The 25,965-nt window shown below is 47.7% G+C and overlaps 1 protein-coding gene across 1 annotated transcript in view; it reads right to left on the reverse strand.

Moving 5' to 3' along the window:
• The window catches only part of Cdc42bpb (CDC42 binding protein kinase beta), a 78,437-nt gene extending 56,289 nt beyond the window's left edge, over positions 1 to 22,148 (reverse strand). The window contains exon 1 of the mRNA XM_059279033.1: positions 21,694 to 22,148. Coding sequence (XP_059135016.1) covers positions 21,694 to 21,868 — 175 coding nt within the window. The 5' untranslated portion in view covers positions 21,869 to 22,148. The remainder of the gene's footprint in view (positions 1 to 21,693) is intronic.
• Between the last annotated feature and the right edge of the window lie 3,817 nt (positions 22,149 to 25,965).

Genomic DNA, 25,965 nt, shown 5'->3' on the forward strand with positions numbered 1-25,965 from the left:
TTTTTTTTTTTTTTTTTTTGGTTTTTGAGACAGGGTTTCTCCATGTAGTTCTGGTGCCTGTCCTGGATCTCACTCTGTAGACCAGGCTGGCCTCGAACTCACAGAGATCCGCCTGCCTCTGCCTCCTGAATGCTGGGATTAAAGGCATGCGCCACCACTGCCCGGCCTGGTTTTCGATTCTTTAAACCAACATAAAGACGTCACAGATAAGGATATAGTCTGTGGTAGAGTACCTCCCCAACATCCCCATCCCTGAACCACTGTAGTCACACAACATAAATGCCATAAACTGATTAAGTCCTCTAACTCAAATAAAAATTAAAATGTATAAAGATCAAATTTAGTAATTCTTAGACAATTCACGTTAATAAACCAGAAATTATCGAGAAAGTGGATGATATTTCTAAGAGAAAATTATTAATCAAAATCAGCTTTTTAACCCCACCATTCCAGAGGTAGAGGCAAGCCTGGTCAACTACCACGCTCCAGGATGGCCAGGACTATATAGTGAGATCCTGTCTCAAATTTAAAAAAAAAAGGGGGAAGAGGAAAATCCCTCCCCCCCAAAAAATCAGGACTGGAGAGATGGCTCAGCCCCCGGACAAACTTGTCCTTTGATCCCCAGAACCACGAAGGAAGGAAGAAAAGAACTGTGGCATGTGTGCAACACACACACACACACACACACACACACACACACACACACACACACACACAGAGATAAACCGGGCTGGAGGGATGGTTTGGTGGTTAAGAGCACCTGCAGTTCTTCCAGAGGCCTTGGGTTCAGTTCTCAGCACCCACACCGACACTCATAACTGTGTATAACACCAGTTCTGTGGGATCGGATGCAGTCCGGCTTCTGTAGGCACCAGGTACATACAGGCAAAACACTCACACATAAAATAAAAGTTTTTAAATAATAGTACAATAAATTTTAAGTCCTAGTCTTCAAACAAAGCATAAACCTAACAGGCTCACTACATCATCAGAACATAAGATGGCACCTTAGTGTTTGACTCTGGAGTGAACGAGTCCACAGCACCATGCACGGTAATGTAACAACAAAAGCAGTCACAGGCAAAAGCCAAATCCTCTCAATGTACACAACACCACACACCAGCATCAGCTTCTCATGGAAGTTCTAACTACGAACAGAAAGGTGTTTTAACGGGCTGGAGAGATGGCTCAGCCAGTAAAGGTGAGGCTCACAACTCAAAAGACAATAAATACACTGTAATATTTAGAACATTTAAAAATAATATTTAGCCGGGCGGTGGTGGCACACGCCTTTAATCCCAGCACTCGGGAGGCAGAGGCAGGTGGATCTCTGTGAGTTCGAGGCCAGCCTGGTCTACAGAGTGACTTCCAGGACAGGCACCAAAACTACACAGAGAAACCCTGTCTCGAAAAACCAAAATAAATAAATAAATAAAGCGGGGTCAGCAAGATGGCTCTGTGGTAAAGGGACCTGTCACTTAGCCTGAGGACCTGAGTTTAAGAGTTCCCATGACCTGATGGTCAAAGGGGAACCAGCTCTGGCGTGTTGCCCTCTGACTTTCACATGCACACCAAGGCACTCGAGTGGACACACACACACACACACACACACACACACAAGTAAGTAAAGGTAGGCAGATCGACAGGTAACTATAGTCCCAGCTTTGGAAGCTTGAGATAGAAAGATCACTTTCGTCTCCAAGTTCAAGATCAGCCTGGGCAACAAAGCAAGTCCCCATTCTCCTCCTCCACACAAAAACAAACAAACAAACAACCCTTTTGACAACAGTACTTTCCTAAGTTTCTGTGACCTCCATTCCAATACTGTTGATGCTTAGTAGACTGGATCACCTGTGAAACCTACTCTCAACTATTAAAACTAGGGAAGAGGAAGTGAGGAAGGTCTGAAGAGCAAAGAAAATAGCAACAACAAACCAACCTACTAACAACATAACAACACGGCAGACTGAATCAGAGACACTAACTCTGGCCACTGTGCTCTTCATTCCAAACTGGAGACCCAGATCAGGGGTAAACGGCAGTAACGGTGCAGGCAGACAGACGGACATTACCCTTGCTCTACTCAGGGTCACTTTTACTTACAATCACCTCAGTTTTGTTTTGCTTCGTCTTTAGGGGAAGTCTTACCATGGAGCCCAGGTGGCCTCAAACTCATGCCTCAGCCACACTCAGCTACAATTACTTCAAAAAATGTATTTATTGTTGCTGTTGTTGTTTTTATTATTATGGTTTTTCAAGACAGAGTTTTCTTGTGTAGCCTTGGCTGTCCTGGATCTCACTCTGTAGACCAGGGTGGCCTCAAACTCACAGAGATCCACCTGCTTCTGCCTCCTGAGTGCTGGGACTAAAAGCGTACGCCACCACAGCCCAGCTTAATATATTTATTATTTTTATTTTGAGTATTTGCTTGCATGTATGTCTGTGCACCACATGCACCCCTGGAACTGGTGTTACAAATAGTTGTGAACCACCGTGTGGGTGCCAGAAATTGAACCCTGGTCCTCTCCAAGTGCAGTGAGTATTCTCTCTCTCTCTCTCTCTCTCTCTCTCTCTCTCTCTCTCTCTCTCTCTTAAAGATTTATTTATTTACTATGTGTACAGTGTTCTTCCTGCACACCAGTAGAGGACACCAAATCTCATTACAGATGGTTGTAAGCCACCATGTGGGTGCTGGGAATTGAACTCAGGACCTCTGGAAGAGCAGCCAGTGCTCTTAACCACTGAGCCATCTCTCCAGCCCACAGTGAGTATTCTTAAGCACTACTGAGCCATCTTCAGCTTTAAAACTGTGTGTGTGGAGGGGGGTGGGAGGAGATACAGGCACACACAGTCTTCCTTGATTGTTCTTTCTCTCCACTTATATACTGAGGCAGTCTCTTACCTGAGCCCAGAATTCACCCGTTAGCCAGTCTAGCTAACATCACTACATGTGGCCTCTCCACAGATTCTGGGATCTAAACCCCAGTCCCCACACTTGTATATCAAGCACTCTAACCACTGAGCAATCTCCCCAGCTCTGCCATTACTTCTTACGGTAGTGAATGTATCTACCAGGCCAGGTATAGTGGAAACCCTATTCCTAAGTCCAGCAATTGAAAAGCTAAGGAGAAGGGTGGAGGGCCCCAGGCAAGCCTGGGCTATACTGTGAGACTCTGTCCCCATCTCCAAAAAGCTACTTATGTAATATGCCAGTCAACCACTTTTAAGATTAACCAAGAGAAAAAGAGCAGGGATAAAAACTGCTAGGGTGGAAATAAAGGGGACAGTGCCATTACAGAAATGAAGAGGACAGGGTAGGCCAGGGTGCAGAGTGCTTACGCACAAGATCCTGGATTCCATCCCCAGCAGAGTGAGGGGAAGAGAAAGAAAACTAAGAATACTATAAACACCCGTAACCAAGTTCCTTTAAAGGAACTATCTATCAAAATTGACCAAAGAAAAAACAGAAATGTGACTATAAATCCGAAGATTGGGTGAGCAATCAAAAAATTATCATGAAAGGCCAGGCCCAGTCCGGTCACAGGAACATCCCACAAATGTTTAAAGAGTCAACACCAGGACTTTAGTAAACAAAGCTGTGCACCTGCCAGAGTTCAATCACCAGGACTCACACAGTGGAAGGGGAGAACCTGCTCCCACAAGTTGTCCTCCAACCTACAGGTGTGTGCCATGGCACATGTATACCCACAAACACACACACACACACGCACACAGATAAATAATGTTAATTACACTTAATACTGCCCCCAAACCAAAGATGAATGTGGAACCTAGACCTGTTATCTCTTATGAATGCAGATGCAAAAATCCTCAACAAAACACAGTACCAACAACACGCCACTCACACAGGAAAGGAGGAACACACCAGGGAGACGTATCCCACAAATGTAAGATTGGCTCTACTTACAGTGTGATGTCTAATGAAAGCGGAGGGTTATTTCAACAGATGCAGGAAACCCTTTCATCACACACAGGTGCTCTGCAGTCACTCAGTACCCTGATGAAGGACCTCCACGAAACCTGAGCTGACAGCTCACTTACTGGTGAGGGCTGGATGCTTCCCACCGCCGTCAGGGCTGACAGGAGCAGGAACTCAGGGGTCAGGGGTCACACCTCACATGCTCCCTCTCCACTTGCTACTCATGCTTCACAGTGTTCCGAGCTGTTCCCAGGCAGGACAAGTGGAGAAATAAACTGTACCCAAATTGTGAAGAAGCTTCAGGAGAGAGAGGTTGTTGTTGTTTTGCTTTGTTTCTCAACAAAGGTCTCACTACACTACACAGACCAAGCTGGCCCAGAGCTTGTGCCAGCAAACCCAGCCTCATTTTACAGATTAAAAATTCTTAGCATGGAATAATCCTCCTGTACACGGTGAGTATGTATTACTCTCACTGGTTAATAAAGAAGCTGATTTGCCTATACCAAGGCAGGATATAGTTAGGTGGGACAATCAAACTGAGGATACCAGGATGAAGAGGGGTGGAGAGAAGGAGACACCAGCAGCTGCTGAGCAAGCAGGACATATAAAAATGAGGTGACAAGCCATGAGCCATGTGGCAAAGCATAAATAGAAATACGGGTCAATTTAAATGTAAGTGTTAGCTAGTAACAAGCCTGAGCCATCAGCCGAGCATTTATAAATAATATTAAATCTCTGTGTGGTAAACTGGAAGCAGCTGCCAGGATGGGGGGTGGGTGGTCAGGACAGGAAAACTTCCAGCTACAACTGGGGGCTAGAAAGACAGCTTGGTAGTTAAACACACAAATTGCTCTTCCAAAGGACCAGGGTTCAGTTCCCAGCACCCAAACAGCAGCTCCTAACTGTCTGCAGCTCCTGTCCTGGGTGATCCGATGCCCTCTTCTGGTCTCCATGGGCACTGCATGCACATTGTACACAATGTATGCAGGCAAAACACTCATATACATAAAAATTAAATTTTTTTAATTTTAATTTTTAATTGTTGCTTGAGACAGGGTCTCTTTATTTAGACCTGGCTGTCCGGGAACTCACTATGTAGACCAGACTGACCTCAACTCACAGAGATCCACCTACCTCTGCCTCCTAAGTGCTATCATATCTGGCCTTTTGGTTTGTTTTTTGAGACAGGGTCTCACTGTGTAGATCATACTGGCTTTGAACATAGATGCCCCTGCCTCTGCCTCCATTTCACAACTCCATAAAATAAATCCTAAAAACTGAAAAAAATTCCTGCATTCCAACTCCAGCACCACGAAAACTACTAGAATAAGGGAATTCATTCAGCAATTTTCAGGACTCAGGATCAATATACACAAAGAAACTGTATTTTGATATATTTCCAATGAACAATTAAAAAATGATGTTGAGAAAACAATTCCCATTTACAATGGTGTGGGAAAGGAATCTTGAATTGTGAAAAAAATGCTGAATTGAACATTTAATAGTTAGAATGACAGGTTTTACATTATATGTTTTTGCTATAAAGAAAAGAACAAAGAAAACTGCCAATCTATGTGACTAGGAGGATGGGTGCTCATGAAGAGACGACCTCACTACCCTTAGGACAGCAGTACTCCCGGCAGACAATGCAGTCTATCCCAGTCCCCATGAAGCTCTCAGCAGTAACAAAGTGAACAGAAAATGCACAGGGAACCTAGGGAACCCCCAGTAGCAAAAACCATCTTAGAAAGAACAAAGCTGGAGTACCCAACACCTGACTATACAGCAACAGTAATCAAGACACCTTGATAACTGGCATAAAGAACAAAGGGATAACTGAAATGTATAAATAAACCCACACACTTACAAATGATCTAACTTTCCCCATGGCTGGGCACAACACCTGAAAGGTCTCATGGGAGGAAGGATTTCCTCTGACCTGCAGTTTGAGGATACAGTCACCATGGCAGAGCGGATGGCATGAGACTTGGGTGGCTGGTTACATTGCACCCAGTGGCAGCCAGGAAGAAAAGAGAACCTGAGGTGGACCAGGCAAGGCTCATCCCTCAGTCTCAACTCTGGCAACATCTTCAGAAAGGCCCCAGCTCCTTGAGACTCTACAACATCTTCAGAAAGGCCCCAGCTCCTTGAGACTCTACAACATCTTCAGAAAGGCCCCAGCTCCTTGAGACTCTACAACCTCCAAACACATCGGCACTAGCTGGGGACCAAATATTCAAACACATGAGACACAGGGGTGCTCTGCATTCCAAACACTCAGTCATTCAATGGAGGAACTAGATTCTTCAACAAATGGTTGAATTGGATATTTACACTCAAATGAACGAACATATAAAAATTTAATCAAAGACCCAAATCTAAATGCTAAAACTATACTTGTCTTAAAAACAAACAAACAAACAAACGGCAGACTAAGCTGGTCAGGTCTCACTGCAGCCTCAGCAGGCTGAGGCAGGAGGACTGTTGTGAGTTCACAAGAGACACTGAGCACAGTGGAGAAGGTGTGCAGTTCCATCCTCAGAAGGATGGTGCAGAGGCCAGGTGTGGTGGTGTACAACTTGAATCCCAGCACTCAGGACGCAGAGGCAGGTGGATCTCTCTCTGAGTTCGAGGCCAGCCTGGTTTACACAGTGAGTTTCAGGATAACCATGGCTACACAGAGAGACTCTGTCTCAAAAACAAAAGGCTGGTGCAGAATTGAGTTCACAGCCAGCTGGAGCTACATAAGGAGACCATGCCTGAAAACAAACTAACCAACCAAGGAAAGGAAAGAAAGGGAGAGAAGGGGAAGGCGAAGAAGAGAAGAGAGAAGGGGGAGGAGAGAAGAGAGAGAAGAGAGAAGAGGGAGGAAAGAAGAGAGAAGGGGGAGGAGAGAAGGGAGAAGGGGGAGGAGAGAAGGGAGAAGGGGAGGAGAGAAGGGGGAGAGGAGAGAAGGGGGAGAGGAGAGAAGGGGGAGGAGAGAAGGGGAAGGGGAAGGAGAGAAGAGAGAAGGGGGAGAAGAGACAGGAGAGGAGAGAGAAGCAAGAACGGGTGTAAAACTTTGTGACCTTAGATTTGGCAATGACTCCTTAGCTGTGAAGAAACCAGAAGCAACTAAAGAAAAAATAAACTGGACTTCATCAAAATTAACCGCTGTGCTTCAAAAGACACCGTGGAGAAGGCAGATTGAAGCCCCAGAGACTGAGATGTGTTTGATATGTGATGTATCCTGTAAATGACTCAAAAATGAAAAGAAAATTGATTCAATTTTAAATATGCAAAGAATCTGAATATTAAAAAAAGAGACAGACAGGCCGGGCGGTGGTGGCACACGCCTTTAATCCCAGCACTCGGGAGGCAGAGCCAGGTGGATCTCTGTGAGTTCGAGGCCAGCCTGGTCTACAGAGCGAGCTCCAAGACAGGAACCAAAACTACACAGAGAAACCCTGTCTCGAAAAAAAACAAAACAAGAGACAGATAGACAGACAGACAGACAGTCAATAGACAGAGGAAAAGGTGTTCAACATCATGAGCCACTAATGAGATGCACATCAAGTCAAGAGTGAGGACCTGCCCTTGCCAATAAGCAGAACAGAGTCAGACACACGCACACAGGAGGATATGGACGGGGGCAGGCCTGTGCTGCTGGCAACTGCCGCGGAGAACAATCTGGTCGTTCCTCAAAACACCAAAAACAGAGCTGCCAGCCCACAACCCAAGAGAAACAGAAACACATGTCCACACAAGAACTGTATACCAGTATTATAATAATATTACTCCTAATAGTCAATAGAACCCAATAGAAACCCAAATGTCCATCAATTGATGAATAGATAAACTGTAGATTGACTGTATGATGGAGAGGAAGGAAGATTGTGGGAGGAACCCTGAAAACATGCCAGTGAAAGAGGTAGGCAAGCTGGTCTTGGTTAGCTCACCTTGTACTGGGGTGGATGAGGCAGGAGGTTCACCATGAGTTTAATAGCCTGAGACACAGAGTAAGGCCTGGGTGCGGGGATAACTACAGTATAGCATAGCAAACGTGTAAGGAAGTGCCTCAGTGACCTTGGAGCTAAGGTGGCAGGACACCAGCTGGGGATCATGGGCTCATGCACAATTTCCCTGTGAGGCAGAGAGACGCTCTGCACGGACACTGGCAGTTGCACAACTAAGACACCACTGAGCTGTACACTTGGGGTTGTTTGTTTTTTCTGGTGTATGTTTGTGTGGTGTGTGTGTGTGTGTGTGTGTGTGTGTGCGCGCAATGTATAACCAGGTGCATGAACCGCATGTGTGAGCAAGTGGCGGCCAGGGGTCAGGTGTCATACCTCACATGCTCCCTCTCCACCTTATTTCCTGAGGCAGGGGTCTCTTACAACCTGGGGCTCACCAATCTGGCTTGGCTAGCTAGCCATCAAGTGTCCCCACACCAGCCTCCCAATCCTCCGATTTCCATCTCCCAGCTCTGCAATTAGAGATGTGCACCATCCCACCCAGCTTTGGGAGGGAGGGAGAGGAGGAGGGAGGGAGGGAGGGTGCTAGCATACCAACTCAGGCCCCTATGCACTTCATCCACCAAGGCACCTCACCAAGTTGAATTATAAAATTTAAACAGACAAGGTGTGCACAGCTATACCTTAAAAAACAAACAAACCGCCGCGCACGCCTTTAATCCCAGCACTCGGGAGGCAGAGCCAGGCGGATCTCTGTGAGTTCCAGGCCAGCCTGGGCTACCAAGTGAGTCCCAGGAAAGGCCCAAAGCTACACAGAGAAACCCTGTCTCGAAGAGAAAAAAAAAAAAAAAAAACAAAACCAGAAAACCTGTTACTAAGGATCCAGGCATTACAAGTGACACAAGCCTGTAACCCCAGCACTGGGGAAGCTGAGGCAGGGTCTTTGTAGGGCAGCCCAGGTACACACGAGACCCTATTTCAAACACACACACACACTCATGAAGGAAAGGAAGAAACTTTTTGCACTAAAATAAACAATCACCTATATAACTCAACTTAAATTTCTCTCATTTATTATAATAGACTTCCAGTTTTAATTGAAAATACTCTTAAAATATTTCACAAGGGCTATCTAAACTTCATGAACACAAACCTTGCTTTCTAAAAAAAATGCAATATTTATTATGAAGGGAATGCATCTGGGTGTATCACTTTGGTCATATAAAGTTAATCTGGTGCCTGGTTTGAGAAATATCTCAAACACCATCTATATTTATAATCCAATGCTCTCCCTCCAAGCAACACCCCATCTGCTGCTCACACAGCGCATTTCCATGTTTCCTCGACACACATTGTAACTGTACACCAGAAAGCTGCTTTGTTCATATACTTAAAAGACTTCAACAACCTGATTTCAGATACTTTGGGTTAAAAAACATCCATGTGTGACTGAGCTTTAAGGAGGGTGTGGTGGCTCTTAAATCCCAGCACTGGGAGGCAGAAGCAGGTGGACGTTTGTGGTAGAGGCAGCCAGAACTATATGGTGAGTTTCAGGCCAGCAAAGGCTACATAGTGAGACCCTGTCTAAAAAATAAAATAAAACAAAATTACTTTAAGGATTGCTAGCTATCCACCAGTTATAAAATCAGCATCTTTCTCAATAGCAAACAATCAACACAAAATGGTCTTTGGATTAAAGGTGTGGTATATGCTAAATATACTCAGATTGCAGATTTAATTTCTCAAACAGAATGGCGGGGTCAATTGTTTCAACTCCCTTCTTGTACTGTCAAGAGTGACATGCAGCAGAGCAACAGCCTTGCAAACAGTGGGCTATAGGTAAGGGAGACTGCTTACCTTTGGATTTCTCCTCTCCCTCCTCCTCCTCTTGGGTTTTGTTTTGTTTTGTTTTCCCAAAACAGGATTTCTCTGTTTAGTCCCTGCTGTCCTGGAACTCACTCTGTAGACCAGGCTAGCCTCGAACCCAGAGACCTGCCTGCCTCTGCCTCCTGAGTGCTAGGATTAAAGGCATGTGCCACCACCACCCAGGCTGTTTTTATGTTTTTAAAAAGGTTCTAGTGATGAGAATTTTCTTGTTACCCTCTTGTTTATTTCCAAGTGATTTCTTCCTACACAGTAGAAGCTCAGGCACTAGACGAACTCAGCTCCATGTCATCTCAAGACAGTTTATACACACGGCTGCTGTGCCACAAACGGCCCCCTTCAGCCGGAGCCCCTTTCTTGGAAACAGGAACTGTCAGGCACCCTTTAGACTTTCAGCACCGCCTGGTGTCCCTCCACCCTTCATCCCTCTTTAGTCCGTCTGTCTTCAGTGCAGGTCTGACCCCTCCCTTCCATTCTCTCCTCTTACTCAACCTGGGTCCCTTTCAAGAAAATGAATGTGCATAAAAAACGGAAGCAGCACTCTATCCAATGAATGAGCATAAAAAACGGAAGCAGCAATCTATCCAAATCAAAGGAAAGAGTAAGCACAAGGACTCCATGGCCCCATGTGCAGGACCACAAAACACAGCACACCTTTTACCTACAGTTAGAAGACTCCACCCCAATCAGAACATGCAAGCTTCACAGGGACAGAGCCTGAAAGACAAACTGAGCCTCTGGAGAACAGGAATTCTGTTCTGTTCACCAATGCAGTGCTGGCAAGCCTGGGTCCTTCATGATATTTTGTGGGGCTAGGGATGTGGCTCAATGGTGTGATCTTTGTCTGGTATGCATAAGGCCCCAGCCCTGAAAAAAATAACCATGGAATGAAAAATGAGAGACAACAGCGGCCTGGCAATACCCACACAGTTCTGGGGAAGCTGATGGACAAATGGACTCTAACTCACAGAACTGCAAACCTGAAACCTGTGTGTGCCTGAGCAGCAGTGTGAGGTGATCAGGGTACCACAACAAAGCTGAGTGGCAATGGCAGAAAACAGGACTGGCATCAGCCTGTAGAGGCAGTTGTCCCCCAGTCTGCCCTACCCACCACCCCTCCACTCCCCACCTTCCCAGGCCACTTCCCACTCTGCTACCAGATAGAGATGGAAGCTTCTCACTGAGGAAACTTCCAAGACCAAGAGAAAATTATGTTACCAAATTACTAAGTTCTGGCACTGCCAATCACACTGACAGGGCCATATCAGCTGGCTGTCTGCCCCCCCCCCCTCTCTCTCAGATGTTTAGTGGGTTGGGTGTGGTAGCACAAGCCTTTAATCCCACTACTTGGGGAGCCAGAAGCAGGATCTCTGTAAATTCAAGGCCAGCTTGGTCTACAAAGTTTCAGAACAGCCAGGGTTGTTATACAGAGAAACCCTGGGGGAAGGGGAGTGTTTACCTGTGTCTGTATGAGTACATGCCACAAAGTGTACAGGTGTCCAAATAGACCAGAAAAGAACATCAGATCCCTTGGAGTTGGAGTTACAGGCACTTGTGAGTTACCCTACGCAGATGCTGGGAACCAAACTGGAGTCCTCTAGAAGAACAGGAAGTGCTCTATATATTGAGCATCTCTCCAGCCCCCACATCCTATCTCTTAAAGATGAGACAAGGCTTCAAGTTTGCCAGTGATACAGAGTTCCAGTCAAACATCAAGTACAGAAAGACAGTCCAAACCACCAGATGTGGGAAAAGAGCCTTTCCAAAGACCAAAGCAAGGACAGGAAAATAGGAACTCAAGAGACAACTCCTGAAACTAGAGAGAATGTGACCTCAGAGCTGTAGGGGAGGATACCAATCCATGGGCAGCCTGGGCAACACAGTGAGACCTGTCTTAGGAAGAGAGGGAGGGAGGAAGGAAGGAGGGGAAGGTGGGGATGGAGAGGGCTCAGTGGGTAGAGTGCATGCTGTGCAAGCATGGCAATCTGTGTTCAGATCCTAGCACCATGTAAAAACTGGCATGACACACCGTCTTTAACCCCAGCACCAGCGGAGTGGAGACAGGTGTATCCCCAGAGCTCACTAGCCAACAGTCTAGCAGTTTGTGAGTTCCAGGTTCAATAAAGACACTGTTTCAAAAAATAAGGTAGAGAACAATAGAAAAAGACACCCAATGTTTATCTGTGGCCTCTACACAGGAGCGTACTCACATATGCACACCCACGTACACACATGCACACACATGCACGCACACACGCACGCACGCGCGCGCGCGCGCGCGCGCGCGCGCGCACACACACACATATACCATGCAGAGAAACAAGAATGAAAAAAGAAAATGTCTGTGCAACACAATGTGTGCCTAAGCCAATAAAAACATAAAAATGTTTAAAAGATATTGCCTTCATAAAACAAGCACAAGATGCTGTAAAAGAAATACTAAAGCACACGAACTCCTAGACATGAAAGCTGGCACCAGGGAAATACTCTGTAAGGACTACAAGATGCAGCTGAACCTCCTTCCACTCAGGAGTCTCCTGTTGAGTACCCACAGCTCAAGAAGCACGTAATGCAGAATCCAGGAACAGAAAGCCAGAGACTTAGTCACCCAGAGTCACCCGGAAACAGAGAGCCACCGACTAACAATCACTCAGAATCGCAGGATCCAAAGTTCCCACCAGACAGCACATGACAGACTACACATTCCAAAAGCCTCCAGATCCAAACATCACATGAAGGCCACAGAACCTCAGTGGTCCCGGACTTCTCATTACGAGCAACAGAATTCTTCAAACTGCTCAGGGAAATCCTTTCCAACCTAGCACCCAACATCCAGGCAAACTGGGATCCCAGTCGGGAGGGGAGGGCATTTTTAGGCAGATCAGGCCTCAAACATTTACCTGTGATAATCCAGAAGGGACTGAAATGATGGAGGAGAGAAACAAAGCAGTCCCCACGACGGCCAGGTGTGGCAGAGCACTCAGGAGGCAAGCACTGGCGAGTACCAGTCTGAGGCCAGCCGGGCAGAGGTCCCAAGTTCCAGGCCAATCTCAAACCTTCCCCCACCCCACCCCAGAAAGAGAAAGAGTCCAATAAAGATGAAAAGAATCTGTGGACAGCAGCTCAGCTGTAACCTACAGAACATCCCACAATGAAGCAGAAAACCTGGAAGGCTCTTGAGAAAACAAGAATGACAGACTGCATGTGACTACACTCGGGTTCCACTTACAAATCTAGTGTGAAGCCAGGCATGGTGGTGGCCCATGCCTTTAGTCCCAGCAGTCAGGAGGCAGAGGCAGGAGGAACTCTGTGAGTTCAAGGCCAGCCTGGTCTCCACAGCCAGCTCAGGGACAGCCAGGACTACATAGTGGGATCCTGTTTCTAGTAAATAAAATAAAATAAATAAAAACCTAGTATGAAATTCAGGTCTGTTCACTGAAACTCAAGCTAAAGGCAAATAATTCACTCCAATCACATAAAAATCTCCCCTGTCTTAGTAAAGACACCCAAATTAACCCTACTCTTCATGGGTTAGCTGTGATACGTTCACTTACTGGTGAGAATTGCAACACTGAATATCAACCTAAGCCAAATTACAAAGCAGTGTTTGGAGAGAGACAGAAGAAAGCCTGTCTCCAGGGCAGTGGAGGACACGGATGCAGAGGAGTGAGGACACACTGGAAGAGGCAGGTGATGCCCAAAGGGAAGTGGGAGGACCACACAAGCCTGCTGTGCGGGAGGAAGTGAACCAGGGATGCTGAATAAGTGGCCACAGATAGCCAAGGGTTTCCATAGTAACCCCTACCTGCTGCCTGAGATCTGGAAGGTGACTGCTGACAGGTGAGGTGTAAGTAAGAGCGGCCCAAGGCCCCACACTTTTTTTTTTTTTAAATGTGTATGGGTATTTTGTCTGCATGAGTATTTGCATACCACACAGGTGGTGGTACCCTCAGAGACCAGAAGAGGGCATCAGATCCTCTGGAACTAGAACTACAGGTGGTTATGGCCACCTTGGATGCTTGGAACTGAACCCAGGTCCTCTGGAAGAGCAGCCAGTGCTCTTAGCCACTGAACCATCTCTCCAGCCCCTGGTCACTTCTAAGAACAAGGTGTCCTACTAGCCTGGACCACCACATCCCAGTTTTATGTGACAGTGAACACAGCCTTGGCTTTATGTTTCCCAGTTCTCCTCTCCTCGGCTGGCAGTGTGGTGTGATTCCAACTGATAAGCAGAAACTGGAGACAAAAGAATCTGAGGCAGAGGTAGCCAAGGAGCTGCTGGGTTATGTTCGAATTCCATAGCTCTACTTGGCTTTATGTGAATGTACCACACTAATAAAGGAAAATTTAATGTAAAGAAAATCACTCTCAGGTGTTTTTAACAGAAATGTTAACCTTAACTTCTAAGACTAGGATTCCACAGATCTTCCCGAGTCTGTTTTAAACTCTCACGCTGGCCTGGGTTTCAGACAATGTTATAAGGCAACATTCTGAAGCACTGAAGGAGCTTCTAGGAGAAATCATAACGAAATGAACAGCAGAACGCTGGGAAGAAAGAGCACCCACTTAGGGTCCTATGGAGGCCCTGAACACAGGGAAGAGCACCTACTTACAGCTAGGGTCAAGAACTTTATCCAGACCAGTGCCAAAGGGAACCCAAAGAAAAAGCCAAAAACCAACGAGCAACCAGGAGGCCCAAGGATGACTGTGGTCCAGAGAGAGTCACAGGGCTAGACACTGTCTCAGAATTAGAGGGAATGTTTACAACTGGTTTACTCAAGGCAGAGGAGCATGGAATGGGGCAGGCCCCAGTGTCTCAAAATTCCCATTCTGGAGACTACAGGAATCATGGGTTCAATGACATTAGGAATCACCCATGAGGGAGAAGTGTCACAAGTTCTCCAACGAGACTCCAGTGCAGGGCAGAATTTGAATGAAATAACTCAAAATTTCTGAATTTTTAACACCTTCCTAAGAACAGCCCAAAAAAAAAAAAAAAAAGATCCAAAGTTCCCTATAATCTTTTTTGGACAACGTTCACCTAAAAACAAATGTCAGTTACCCACCAACCAATGAAATCAACCAAAACCTAATTGTCAACACAGACTGTTTAAAGTCAAACTTAAGCTGGGCAGTGGCACCAGTAAGCCATCTTGCTGGTCAAAGAGTACATTAAAAATAACTTAAAAATTTATTTATTTACGTATTTTATGTATGTGGGTGTTATGCCTGCATATGCCTCTGTACACCAGAAGAGAGCATCAGATCCCATGGTATTACAACTATAGGTGGGTGTGAGCCGTCATATGGTGCAGGGAATTGAACCCAGGACCTTTGAAAGATCAGCCAGTGCTCTTAACCTCTGAGCCATCTCTCCAGCCCCTAAAGAAGACTTTTAAAAGATTAATTTTAGCTGGGCAGTGGTGGCGAACGCCTTTAATCCCAGCACTCGGGAGGCAGAGGCAGGCGGATCTCTGTGAGTTCGAGGCCAGCCTGGGCTACAGAGCGAGATCCAGGACAGGCACCAAAGCTACACAGAGAAACCCTGTCATGGGAGGGGGTGTGTGTCAAACTTAAAGGAATGACCTATACCTCATAGGTAGTATCTATTCTGTTTGCACATACAAGAGGTTTTTCTGGTAGTTTGTTGGCTGTCCTGGATCTAGCTCTGTAGACCAGGCTGGCCTCAAACTCAGAGATCCACCTGCCTCTGCCTCCAGAACGCTAGGATTTAAGGCGTGCACCACCACTGCCCAGCTTTTTCAGGTAGATTTTTAAATCCAAACAAATTGTGAAAAATATTACTGTGAAGGGACTAAAAACAGTCCCTCCCCAAAAAGGAAAGAGAATCGTCCTAAGTACATCACACTTTCTACTGAGGAGCATGGTTGTCTCAGTAAGGACGGGCATGAATGAGATCCCACGCATACCTCCTGAGATCCTGTTGTTATATAGTACCCTAGGAATCCAGTAAGAACTGGGCATGGTGACCCATGTCTGTTACCCAGCACAGGAGAGGTTAAGAGTCCAAGGTCATCCTTAGCTACACAGAACTCCAGGCCAGCTGGATTACATAAAACCCTGTCTCTCAGAGTAAATAAATAAAAGTTAGAAATAAGCAAGGGCCAGCAAGATGGCTCAGAGGGTAGATGCCACCAAGCCTGATGATCTTATATGTAATCCCCAAGGCTCATTTGAGGGAGGAGAAAGCTCGGATTGACACACCATCCTTTAACTTCCACACACGCACTGTGGCACAGGTGTACCCATCCATCCACACACGAAATAACATTTTAAAAAATAAGTAAATAATAAAACATCAAAGTAGAAAAGGACCCAAGGTGCGTCTTGTCACAGGCTCAGATATGACTACGTGGTTATGCTTTTTAGTGTTTAAAAGTTCTTTTTTTCTTTTTTGGCCCAGGGTCTCATGTAGCCCTGGCTGACTTTGAGCTCGATAGGTAGCCAAGGACGACCTTGAATTCTGACCTTCCTTCCTCTACCTCCTTAGCACTAGCTTGCAGGGAGGCACCAGTGCACCAAGTTTATATACAGTACTAGAGACTGAAGCCAGGATTTTGTACAGGCTGGGAAAATACTCTACCAACTAAGCCAAATCCCTATCCAGTTTTTAATTCTTTCAAAAAAAATAAAGGTAAAGCCTGTGTTCAGTCTCATATAACAAGAACCTATTAATGTTATCAGTCTCAAAAGTGCTTTCTGGGGTCAGTGAGGCGGCTCAGCAGGCACCGGCGCTCCCCCAGGAAGCCCAGTAACCTGAGTTGATCCCCAGAACCCATCAGTGGAAGGAGAGAGCTCACCCCAAGCTGTCCTCTGACCACACACGGTGGCACATATACACATTCACGAAATAAATAAAAATTTAAAAATACTTTCTCCTCTTTCTTCAAGACAAGGTTTCTCTGTATAGCTCTGGCTGTCCCGGAACTCACTCTAGACCAGGCTGGTCTTGAACTCAGAGAGATCCTCCTGCCTCCACCTCCTGTGTGTTGGGATTAAAGTCGTGCACCACCACTGCCCAGCATACTTTCTCCTGGGACTTCTTAGCCCGTTATTTGGAAGTAGTCTGGCCCACTCACAGGTGATGTCCAGATAGGCAACTTAGGCACCTGGGTCCCCAACAGGGGGCTGACCAGAAGCAGGAGGCAGGAGAGGACCTGCCTGCCAGCCCTGTAATGTAGGCTCAGTTCCCTAACTTACACTTGAGTACTGTGCTGAAAAGCAATTTCCCACGCAACATCAACTTCCAGGCAGGTGGCTCACACAGTGGTGTCCTGACTGAGAACAATCTTCACCTCCAATTCTGTGTGTTTGAAGATTTAACACAGACACTACTGCTTGCTCACTTTACAGCCCATGAAGTGGTCTGAGGAGGGACAAAGTAGGACTGCCTGTTAATGTTTAATTGTTTCCACCATCCTATCTCACTCCTTGAACTCAGTGTCAATACGCACTTCAAGGAGCTATTTAATAAAACTGAAATTATGCTAGCCTATTTTTTTTTATCATGCAATTCCAGCATTTCCTTCCAATTTGGATCTTACTAGAAGATGTTTCTTAAGTCTCTTATTTTAAAAAAATATTTTCACTGGGAGAAACAAACAAAAAGACAGAAACATTACAATTTTAGCCAGGCAGTGGGGGTGCAAGTCTTTAATTACAGCACTCAGGAGACAGGGGCAGGTGGACCTCTGAGTTCGAGGCCAGCCTGGTCTACAGAGTGAGTTCCAGGCCAGCCAGGGCTACACAGAGAAATCCTGTCTTGGAAAAAAGAGGACATAGGACATGGAGGGTGTCGGACATACAGAACGAAAGAAAGGTAAAAAGCCATGAGGCAAAACATAGATTAATATAAACAGGTTAATTTAAGTTAAAAGAGCTAATGGAACAAATCTAAGCTAAGGCCTAGCTTTCATAACTAATAAAGAGTTGTTATTTGGGAGCTGACAGGACAGAGGAAGACTAGCTACATTCCATCTTATTCAGAGAAATCTTAAGTTATCAGGTATTCTGAGATGCTTTGCACCATCAGGTCTTATTTCCTATGGTGGCTGTTGCCTGGTCACACTGGGCTGGGCATCCCCACACAGCTCAATGAAGGCGTGGAGACTATATGGTCACACTGGGCTGGGCATCCCCACACAGCTCAATGAAGGCGTGGAGACTATGTGGTCACACTGGTGATGAGGAAGCCACCGAGTGAGATGGATGAAGTGGCTTAAAGCAAAAGTGCTGCCATCAAGCTTGACTACCTGAGTCCATCCCCAGGACTCTCCTGGTGGAGTGAGCGGACACCTGCTAGACGCCCTCCGACCTCCACACACACGCACCACAGTACACATCCCTGTGTGCCACAAGATTTTAAAAAGTGCTTTGGTTGTTTTTTTTTTTGTTGTTTTGTTTTTTGTTTTTTGTTTTTTTTTTTTTTTTTGGTTCTTTTAAAGGGGCTTGAAAGAGGACTCAAAGGTTAAGAGCAGTGGCTGCTCTTCTGGAGGATTATGGTTTAACTTCCAGTACTCACAGGACAGCTCACAACTGTCTCACCCCAGTCCCAGGGGTTTTGACACTCTCTTCTGGCCTCTGAGGGAACTGCCTGCATGTGGCGCACACACCCATACATCAAAAATGGGAGGGGTAGGTATTTAAATACATGAAAAACTGCTTGCTGGGTGTAGTGGTGCACGCCTTTAATCCCAGCACTCAAGAGGCAGAGGCAGGCGGATCTCTGAGTTCAAGGCCAGCCTGGTCTACACAGAGAAACCTTGTTTTGAAAACCAAAAGGAAAAAAAAGGAGAAGAAAAAAGGAAAAACTACAAGGAATTAACTAACCAGAAGGATAAAAAGTTTAGTTTTATTTATTACGAGACAGCACACAGCAAGAGAAGATGCCCGACAGGGAACTGGGAAGCCATGGCACCTTTCTCCTGGTCTACAAACTACACAGACGCATGGGTTTGAGGCAAGCTGGGATTCCAAACAACAGCTCTTTCAAACACCACTCTACACTGAAAAAATACTCAGCACGTGAAAACACACTTTTATATAACAAAGAGAAAGGACAGCACACTGGGGTGTTTCTATTGGTTACTGTGTACTGTGTGTTTCATATGCTGTCTTCAAACAGCTCCTAATTTACAATTTTAAGAAATAGTTTAAAGAAACACATACAAAGCACAGTATTTCCAACCTTTAATTACCGTCCGGAATTTCATAGAGGAAACCAATCAAACGATAAACATAGTCAGAGGAAAAGTAAAGACGAACTCCCACAGTGAAAGCTGCAGCGATTCATCCAACACAAACACTGTGGTCATGGAGCGCCAGGAATAATCTTCAAATTTTAAAAACTTTTATTACTTTCATTTCCCAAACTTCCTCAAAGGTTTCCCTTAAGTTACTTTTTTTGTTGTTGTTTTTTGTTTTGTTTTGTTTTTTGAGACAGGCTTTCTCTATGTAGTTTTGGTACCTGTCCTGAACTCACTCTCTAGACCAGGCTGACCTTGAACTCACAGAGATCCGCCTGGCTCTGCCTCCCGAGTGCTGGGATTAAAGGCGTGTGCCACCACCGCCCGGCTTCCCTTAAGTTTCTTAAGGGCTGAGTCAGCTGTTTCCCTTCCCAAGTCTCAAGAATCCTGTCTACTTGTCACTGGATAGGTAGACTTGTGGTGGGGAGAGAGAGACTGGCCCTCTGCACTGTCAATGTTATCAGAGACTTCAAAACAGGCAGAATGAGGAACCCCAAATCTCAACAAGCCGGATGCTTCCTGAACTGAAGCCTCTCCACTGTTTAGTTAGGTACCTACTAGAATTCTAGAACAGTCTTGTTAGGAAGGCCTTCTTTGTCTTGTCACCAACACCTAAACAATGACTGCACTTGTGTTTGTACTGGTGACACGCCACTTCAATGTTACAACAGTGCACACAGGAACATATATAAAAGTACATGGCACTCTAAACTATGTTACTATTTCAGTAAAACTCCACCTTGTATTAATAGGACACTCTGTTCTATAATTTGGTTGTTGTTGTTGTTTATAGAACTGTCTCAGGTAGCCCATCCTGGCTTCAAACGCACAATGTAGCTGAGGCTTGACCTTCAAGTCCTCATCTTTCTGCCTCAGCCTCCCAAATGCTGGGATTAAGGGTGTGCCGTCCGGTTCGCTCTTAATTAAAAGCTTACACTGCTGCAGGAATTGAGCCAAGAGGATAATTTATTTGTAATCACAATTTCCAAGGGCCAAAACACAATTTTGTAACTATGCTTACATTATAGCACACAGTTTCTGTTTAGATTTGGAAAGGTCAGCTCTTACAAAATCTGCCCTCTTCACATGCTGAGAAGAGCTTCCTCCAGGGAAGTGGAGTACCCAGCAGTGAGCACCCAACCTTCCGGCCCATCCCCACCAGGCACTGTGCACGTCCCGGGCCAGAGGACACCTGGACCACACCTCATCAGTGAAACAGCCCTTCCCTTTGCTGTCTCCTCTCATTACTCACATGCTATGCACCCAGCTGAACCTGACTCTGGAACTGTCCGGATTTCAATAACCAGTGCTCAGAAAAGAATGACAAATACAATATTGAGAGGTCTCAGATTGCAGCATGCACTAAAGACCTCACTTTCAAAGCAACTCTGAAGTCAGTTAATTATCCAACTGGAAATCACGTCACTGATAAAGGTCCCCGGAAACCCAGTACTCTCAACTAAGGGCTCGGCCCTCTTTGTAACCAAGAGCAGGGCCCCCACACAACAAAGCGCCAGAGTGTCCTGAGGCAGGGTCCCTCCTCCAGCTAGCTACTCTAAGGCACACGCAGCAGCAACGTCACGCTCAAAAGCAACCAGACAGAAGCCCTTCTAAAGATCAAGGCACTTTAAGTCCTAAACAAAAGTCTAGATGCTGGTAACCACCGTGAGAGTAGGAAGCCTCCGTGTGGAACACATTTGTTTCCGCGTGTAAACATCGGCTTTATCAGTCCCAAAGATTAGAAATGACTGGTTCAAACTGCACAGTCCTAGCCCAATGACGAGAGCAACCCGAGGGCAGGATAGACAGTCGGACCTGCACCTAAGCCTCACTTCCTCCTACTCAGTCAGGCCTTGTGAAGGAACTGAGGGTCTTGAGGGGAAATGACCTTAAGGGAGGTCTGAAGCAAGGGTTTCACCTTACACTCTAACCTGTCTTGGGAACTCCTATCAATAAATGACTTAATCACGCATTTGTCCTAATGAAGCACAATAGGTTATCCGACCTATGATTACTGCATTTGATCCCTAAATGAACCCAATACCAAGGTGAGACGAGGAAAAGTTTTTAAGTGACAGTTCCAGCTCCCCCCGCCCCCGGCCCAATATCACAAGAGTCTGACACGATTATAATTCGAGGGTGGGGGGAATATCTACTTGCTCTCGAATGGTGTACTTAAAATAAAGCTTTTAACGTTAAAATTCGCTTGGAGGTGCTAAAGGAAAGGGGATTGCTCAGGCCCTGGACATCGAGGGGATGTGGACAGGCTGTCACCTGGGTGGAGCTCTCGGAGCTGGGCTGTGGGACGCGATGCCCTCGGAAGGCCCACCCGGCGGGGGCGGGAGTTGAGGAGATGCAAAAGACACAGGGGCTGCCCTCCCACCCGGCAGAGGATAGGGCTGGAGGGTAACTCCAGGCCCGATTCTGGACCCCAAAGGCCAGTCCCGGGCGGAGGCAGGGCGGATGTCCCAGGGAGCGCTGCAGGAAATGATATCCAGACTCGGAGGGTGGGTCTAGGAAGCGGCCAGGGCGATGGCCGGGAGTGGGGGGAGTGCGAACGGAGGATGTGGCTCCGGAGCGCAGGACCAGGGAGGCCCGGCGCGGGTGCGAGGAGCGAGAAGCGCTGAGGGGCGAGCGGCACCTTACTCACCCCACTCGAGGAACTCCGCCACATACTTGTCGCGGCGCAGCGCCGAGTGGCTGCACTCGGTGTAGAGGCACACCAGCACGTCCAGCAGCGTCTCCACGCTCAGGGCGCTCTCGTTGCGCCACGGCCCGTCCAGGAGCAGCTGCTCCAGCTTCTTGAGCCGCACCTTGGCCGACATGGTGCCGCGCGGCCCGCTCCCCACGCGCCGGCCTCTCGCCTCCCGTGCGCCCCGGCGTCAGGGCCAGCACTCCCCGGCCCAGCGGCCGCGCGCCCCGGCGTCCAGTAGCCGCAAAGTCCTTGTCGTCGCAGCCGGGCCTAGGCCGACATCTTGGGCTCCGTCCCGGCGGCACCGAGTCTGGGGCACCGGGCCCCGCGGGTCCATGGGCCGGTCTCCTCCCCTAGGCGCCGCCCGCACGCCCGCACGCCGTCCCCGCCCTCAGTCGCCTGGCCGCGCCCTCGCGCGCGCCGTCGCCGACCTGGACCGCGGCGGAGCCCGAGCGCAGCAGAAACCCGGCCGGCGCCCGAGCCCCGACCTCAGCCCGGCCGGCCGCCCAGCCCGCGACCCGCAAGCCAACCAGGGCGCGGCCAGCGCCGCGCAGCCAACCACCGCGGGGCCGACCGCCGCCGCGCTGACCTCAGCGCGACGCCCCGCCCTCGGCCCGCGGCTCTTTGGGCCTTGCGGTTCGCCGTAGGAACGGTGTGGGGCGGGGTGCCGAGTGCGAAACCGAGATTGCGGGTGGCGCACGCGCAGAGGAGCCCGGGCGGGGCGCCGAGCCGCGCTGTATGTGCCCGGGATCCCGTGGTTCGGCTCTACTCCCGGGCCTCCGGACCGACCCTCGTGGTCTAGCCAGGCGCGCCCCAGGAGCCGCTCTGCTGGGTCTCGGTTGCCGCGTCCGAGCTGTAGAGCGACCGAGCCCTGTGCCCGAGTGCGCACGCGAGACGCGGGCGGGGCACCTGCCGGAAGGCTCCGGGACCCGCTGGGCGCGCGCTCCCCCGCGGGCACGCGCCCCTGGGGATGCGCAGTACCCTGCCTCGACTGTTTGAGATTCTGCTCCCTGACTGATCATTAGGGTGTCGGCCTGGTGCGGAGTAGATGGTTGTCTCCAGGCGGGGCGCCGCTTTTAGTGGATTCCGCGCCTGGAAAGGTTGATGTAGAATATCCCTTAGGGCAAACCCCGGGCCTCCGCAGAGGAGGAGCCCTTTGTGGATCCCAGGGTTGCTTCCACAGAGTGAGGGCTTGTAGTTCAACGGGGGCAGGTGGGGTTAGGAAGCCGGAAGCTGAGTGGAGCCTGAGGCAAAACGCTGGGTGGAAAGACAGCAGCTGAATGGCGACTCCTGCTCAGGAAGCGACTGAAGGGTCCCTGGAGCCTTCTGGGCTGCTGGGAATGGTGTATGACTTGGTTGGGGTTACACAGGCACACATACGTATGTGCATCTAGCCTTAGTTTTTAAAACGCAGGCAAAATGACCCGGTATAGTAGGTTGGGTAGAGCGAACCCTCATCAGAGCAGTATCATTGCGAGGGAATCTATACACATATATAGTGTATTCACTAGTTACTGCATGTGTATGATGCCCAGCTTTTAAAATTTTAAAAGAAAGGCCAAGAGGATCTCCCTACCCAAAACTAAAATCTGAGCCCTGTTTGTAGGACAAAGACCTAAAATAGTGACCAGACAACTGAATTCCTTTCCTGACAGAACCCATGTTTCCTTTGTCCCACAAATGTCCCCCATGAGAGAGTGTCTTCTCTGGCTGGCCCTGTCAGCCCAGACCCTCCCACTGGTGTCCCTGAGTCCAGTCTCTGGTTGCTTGCCTCTGAAATATTTAATCCCTCCAAATTAGAACTTTGTACCTGCCCTCCTGTGCCAGTCTGTAGTGCCTCCCCCAGCTACCTTTAGTGTGTCTGTTTATCCCAGATCTGTTTCCACACTGCCTTTTAGGACGCCTTTGGCCCCCGAGACAGAGTGGATCCAGGTGTCCTCTGTAGGCTTCCTCTGAACTTGAAACAGTGGGTCCATATGGGGCTTGGTCACTAGTCTGGGACCAAAAGTAAATTAATAAACAAAGTTGTTTCTGTTCCTCAGTTTCCTTGGATGTAAAAAGAATAAGAGAATCTCCTGTGCATTTCAGACAGTTTGGGAAGGGACTCTGAGTAATCACCAGGGAGTACTTTGCCCACTGCCTTGTTCATGCTACTCTTACTTTGGTGGCTGCTCTTGGGACATTAGGGTTAATATTTTAGGAAACAAGGTTTGTGACCAGCTGATGGGTGAAACAGCCTTGGGTACTGGCTCTTGGCCCCTAGACAGAGGCAGCCTGGCTATATCTTCTCTGGCATCCATGAGAACACACAGTAAACTGTGTGGACTTGCCAGTGTATTTCTGTGCTTTTAGATCAACACACCGACCCTGCTCCAAGTTAACCCATCCCAGCACCTCAAAATGTACACAAAGTAGTAACTGCAAGCCACAAGCATAGACTTGGTCCAGAGTGAGGGAAAGGTTCCCAAGCATTTCCCTTGATAATCTCCATAGGCAATCTGGAGGATTAACTCTCAGATCTTGAGAATTCCATGTCCCCATAGATGATGTCTAAACAAATGATGGTGGTTCTGTGCCAGTCAAACTTTATTTACAGAAGCCAGTGGTTTGTGGAGCGCAGTTTGCTGACTCCTGCTTCCTAACACCACCTTTGACAGTAGGATTTCAAGTCCAGAGACGCAAGCCTTGTTTGAGAAAAGGGAGCTGACCACAGGCAACAAAGTTTCCTTTTCTCTCGAAATCAATGTGAGAAAGGGACTTGTAGTATCCTTTCAAATCACAGAGAACAACAGGAGGGAATCCTAAAGAGATGGGAACAGGGAACTATGCAGGCGTGTTTGCTTAGCATGCACCCAGTCCCAGGTTCCTCCATGGCACTGTGTAACCTGACCTGGAGGCACAGGCCTTCAGTCCCATAATCCCAACATTCTGAAGGCAAAGGCAGTAGGATCAGAAAAGTTCAAGGTCCTCCCTGGCTGCTTCAAGTTCAAAGACAGAATATGTGAGACCTTGTCTGAAAAAAAAACAAGGGGCGACAGAGATCAGATTTATTATTCTACATAAGGAAAATATAGACAAGGGGCTGGAGAGATGGCTCAGTGGTTAAGAGCATTGACTGCTCTTCCAAAGGACCCAGGTTCAATTCCCACCACCCACATGGCAGCTAACAACTGTCTGTAACTCCAAGATCTGACACCCTCACACAGACATACATGGAGGCAAAATACCAATGCACATAAATTAAATTTTTTTTAGCCGGGCGGTGGTGGTGCACGCCTTTAATCCCAGCACTCGGGAGGCAGAGGCAGAGGCAGGTGGATCTCTGTGAGTTCGAGGCCAGCCTGGTCTCCAAAGCAAGTTCCAGGAAAGGCTCAAAGCTACACAGAGAAACCCTGTCTCAAAAAACCAAAACAAACAAACAAAAAAAATTTTTTTAAAGAAAAAAATATATAGACAAGATACGTGAAATAGAGAATTCTATGACAGGGAAAGACGGGATCATAGCAGTGATCCCTCTCCCAGAGATCTTGTTTGCCAGAGATGAATGTTCTGACCCAGGCAGCCAGAGAACTGGGGTGGAGCCCCATGAGCTCCCTTAGGCTTGAAGATGGTTAGGGCCAAGGAGACAGCCACAGCTCCCAGGATAGCACCAAGCTGCAAGGATAGCCTCAGAGCCTTGGGAATCCAGCGGCCTACTTACCAGTGCTCACGGGGAAGAAAACATGCAGAGCCAGGGAAAGAGGCTTCCAAAAGATTAGAGGAATAGTACCTGGTGCACAAACAGACAAAGAGATAATGTTTCTCACGAGCTAGACTAGAAAACCCCGTCATTCTCAGACATTGGATAGAATTCTCAGGAAGGTTACTGTGTTCGGCAGCTTTCTGTCATTGTGAAAAAATGGCTGAGGAAAAAAAATGGCTTAAGTGGAGAAGCATTTACTGTGGCTCGTGGTTTCATTCTATGACCACTGGACTATTATTTCTAGGCCCATGATGAAGCAGGACATCATGACAAGGAGCATATAGCAGAGAAAAGATCTTTACATCGTGGCAACCAGGAAGCAGAGAAAAGGAGAGGGAAGAGCAGGTTCCCAGTGTACCCTCCCTGAGCATGCCCACTTACTTCCATCAACCAGGCCCCATTTGTTAAGGCTTCCATCACCCTCCCCCCGACTGGTGCCATCAGCCAGGAAGAGGGCATTCAACATGTGAGCCTTGGGGGAAATCTTC

This window comes from Peromyscus eremicus, chromosome 14 (assembly GCF_949786415.1).
Source record: "Peromyscus eremicus chromosome 14, PerEre_H2_v1, whole genome shotgun sequence".
NCBI classification, from domain to species: domain Eukaryota; kingdom Metazoa; phylum Chordata; class Mammalia; order Rodentia; family Cricetidae; genus Peromyscus; species Peromyscus eremicus.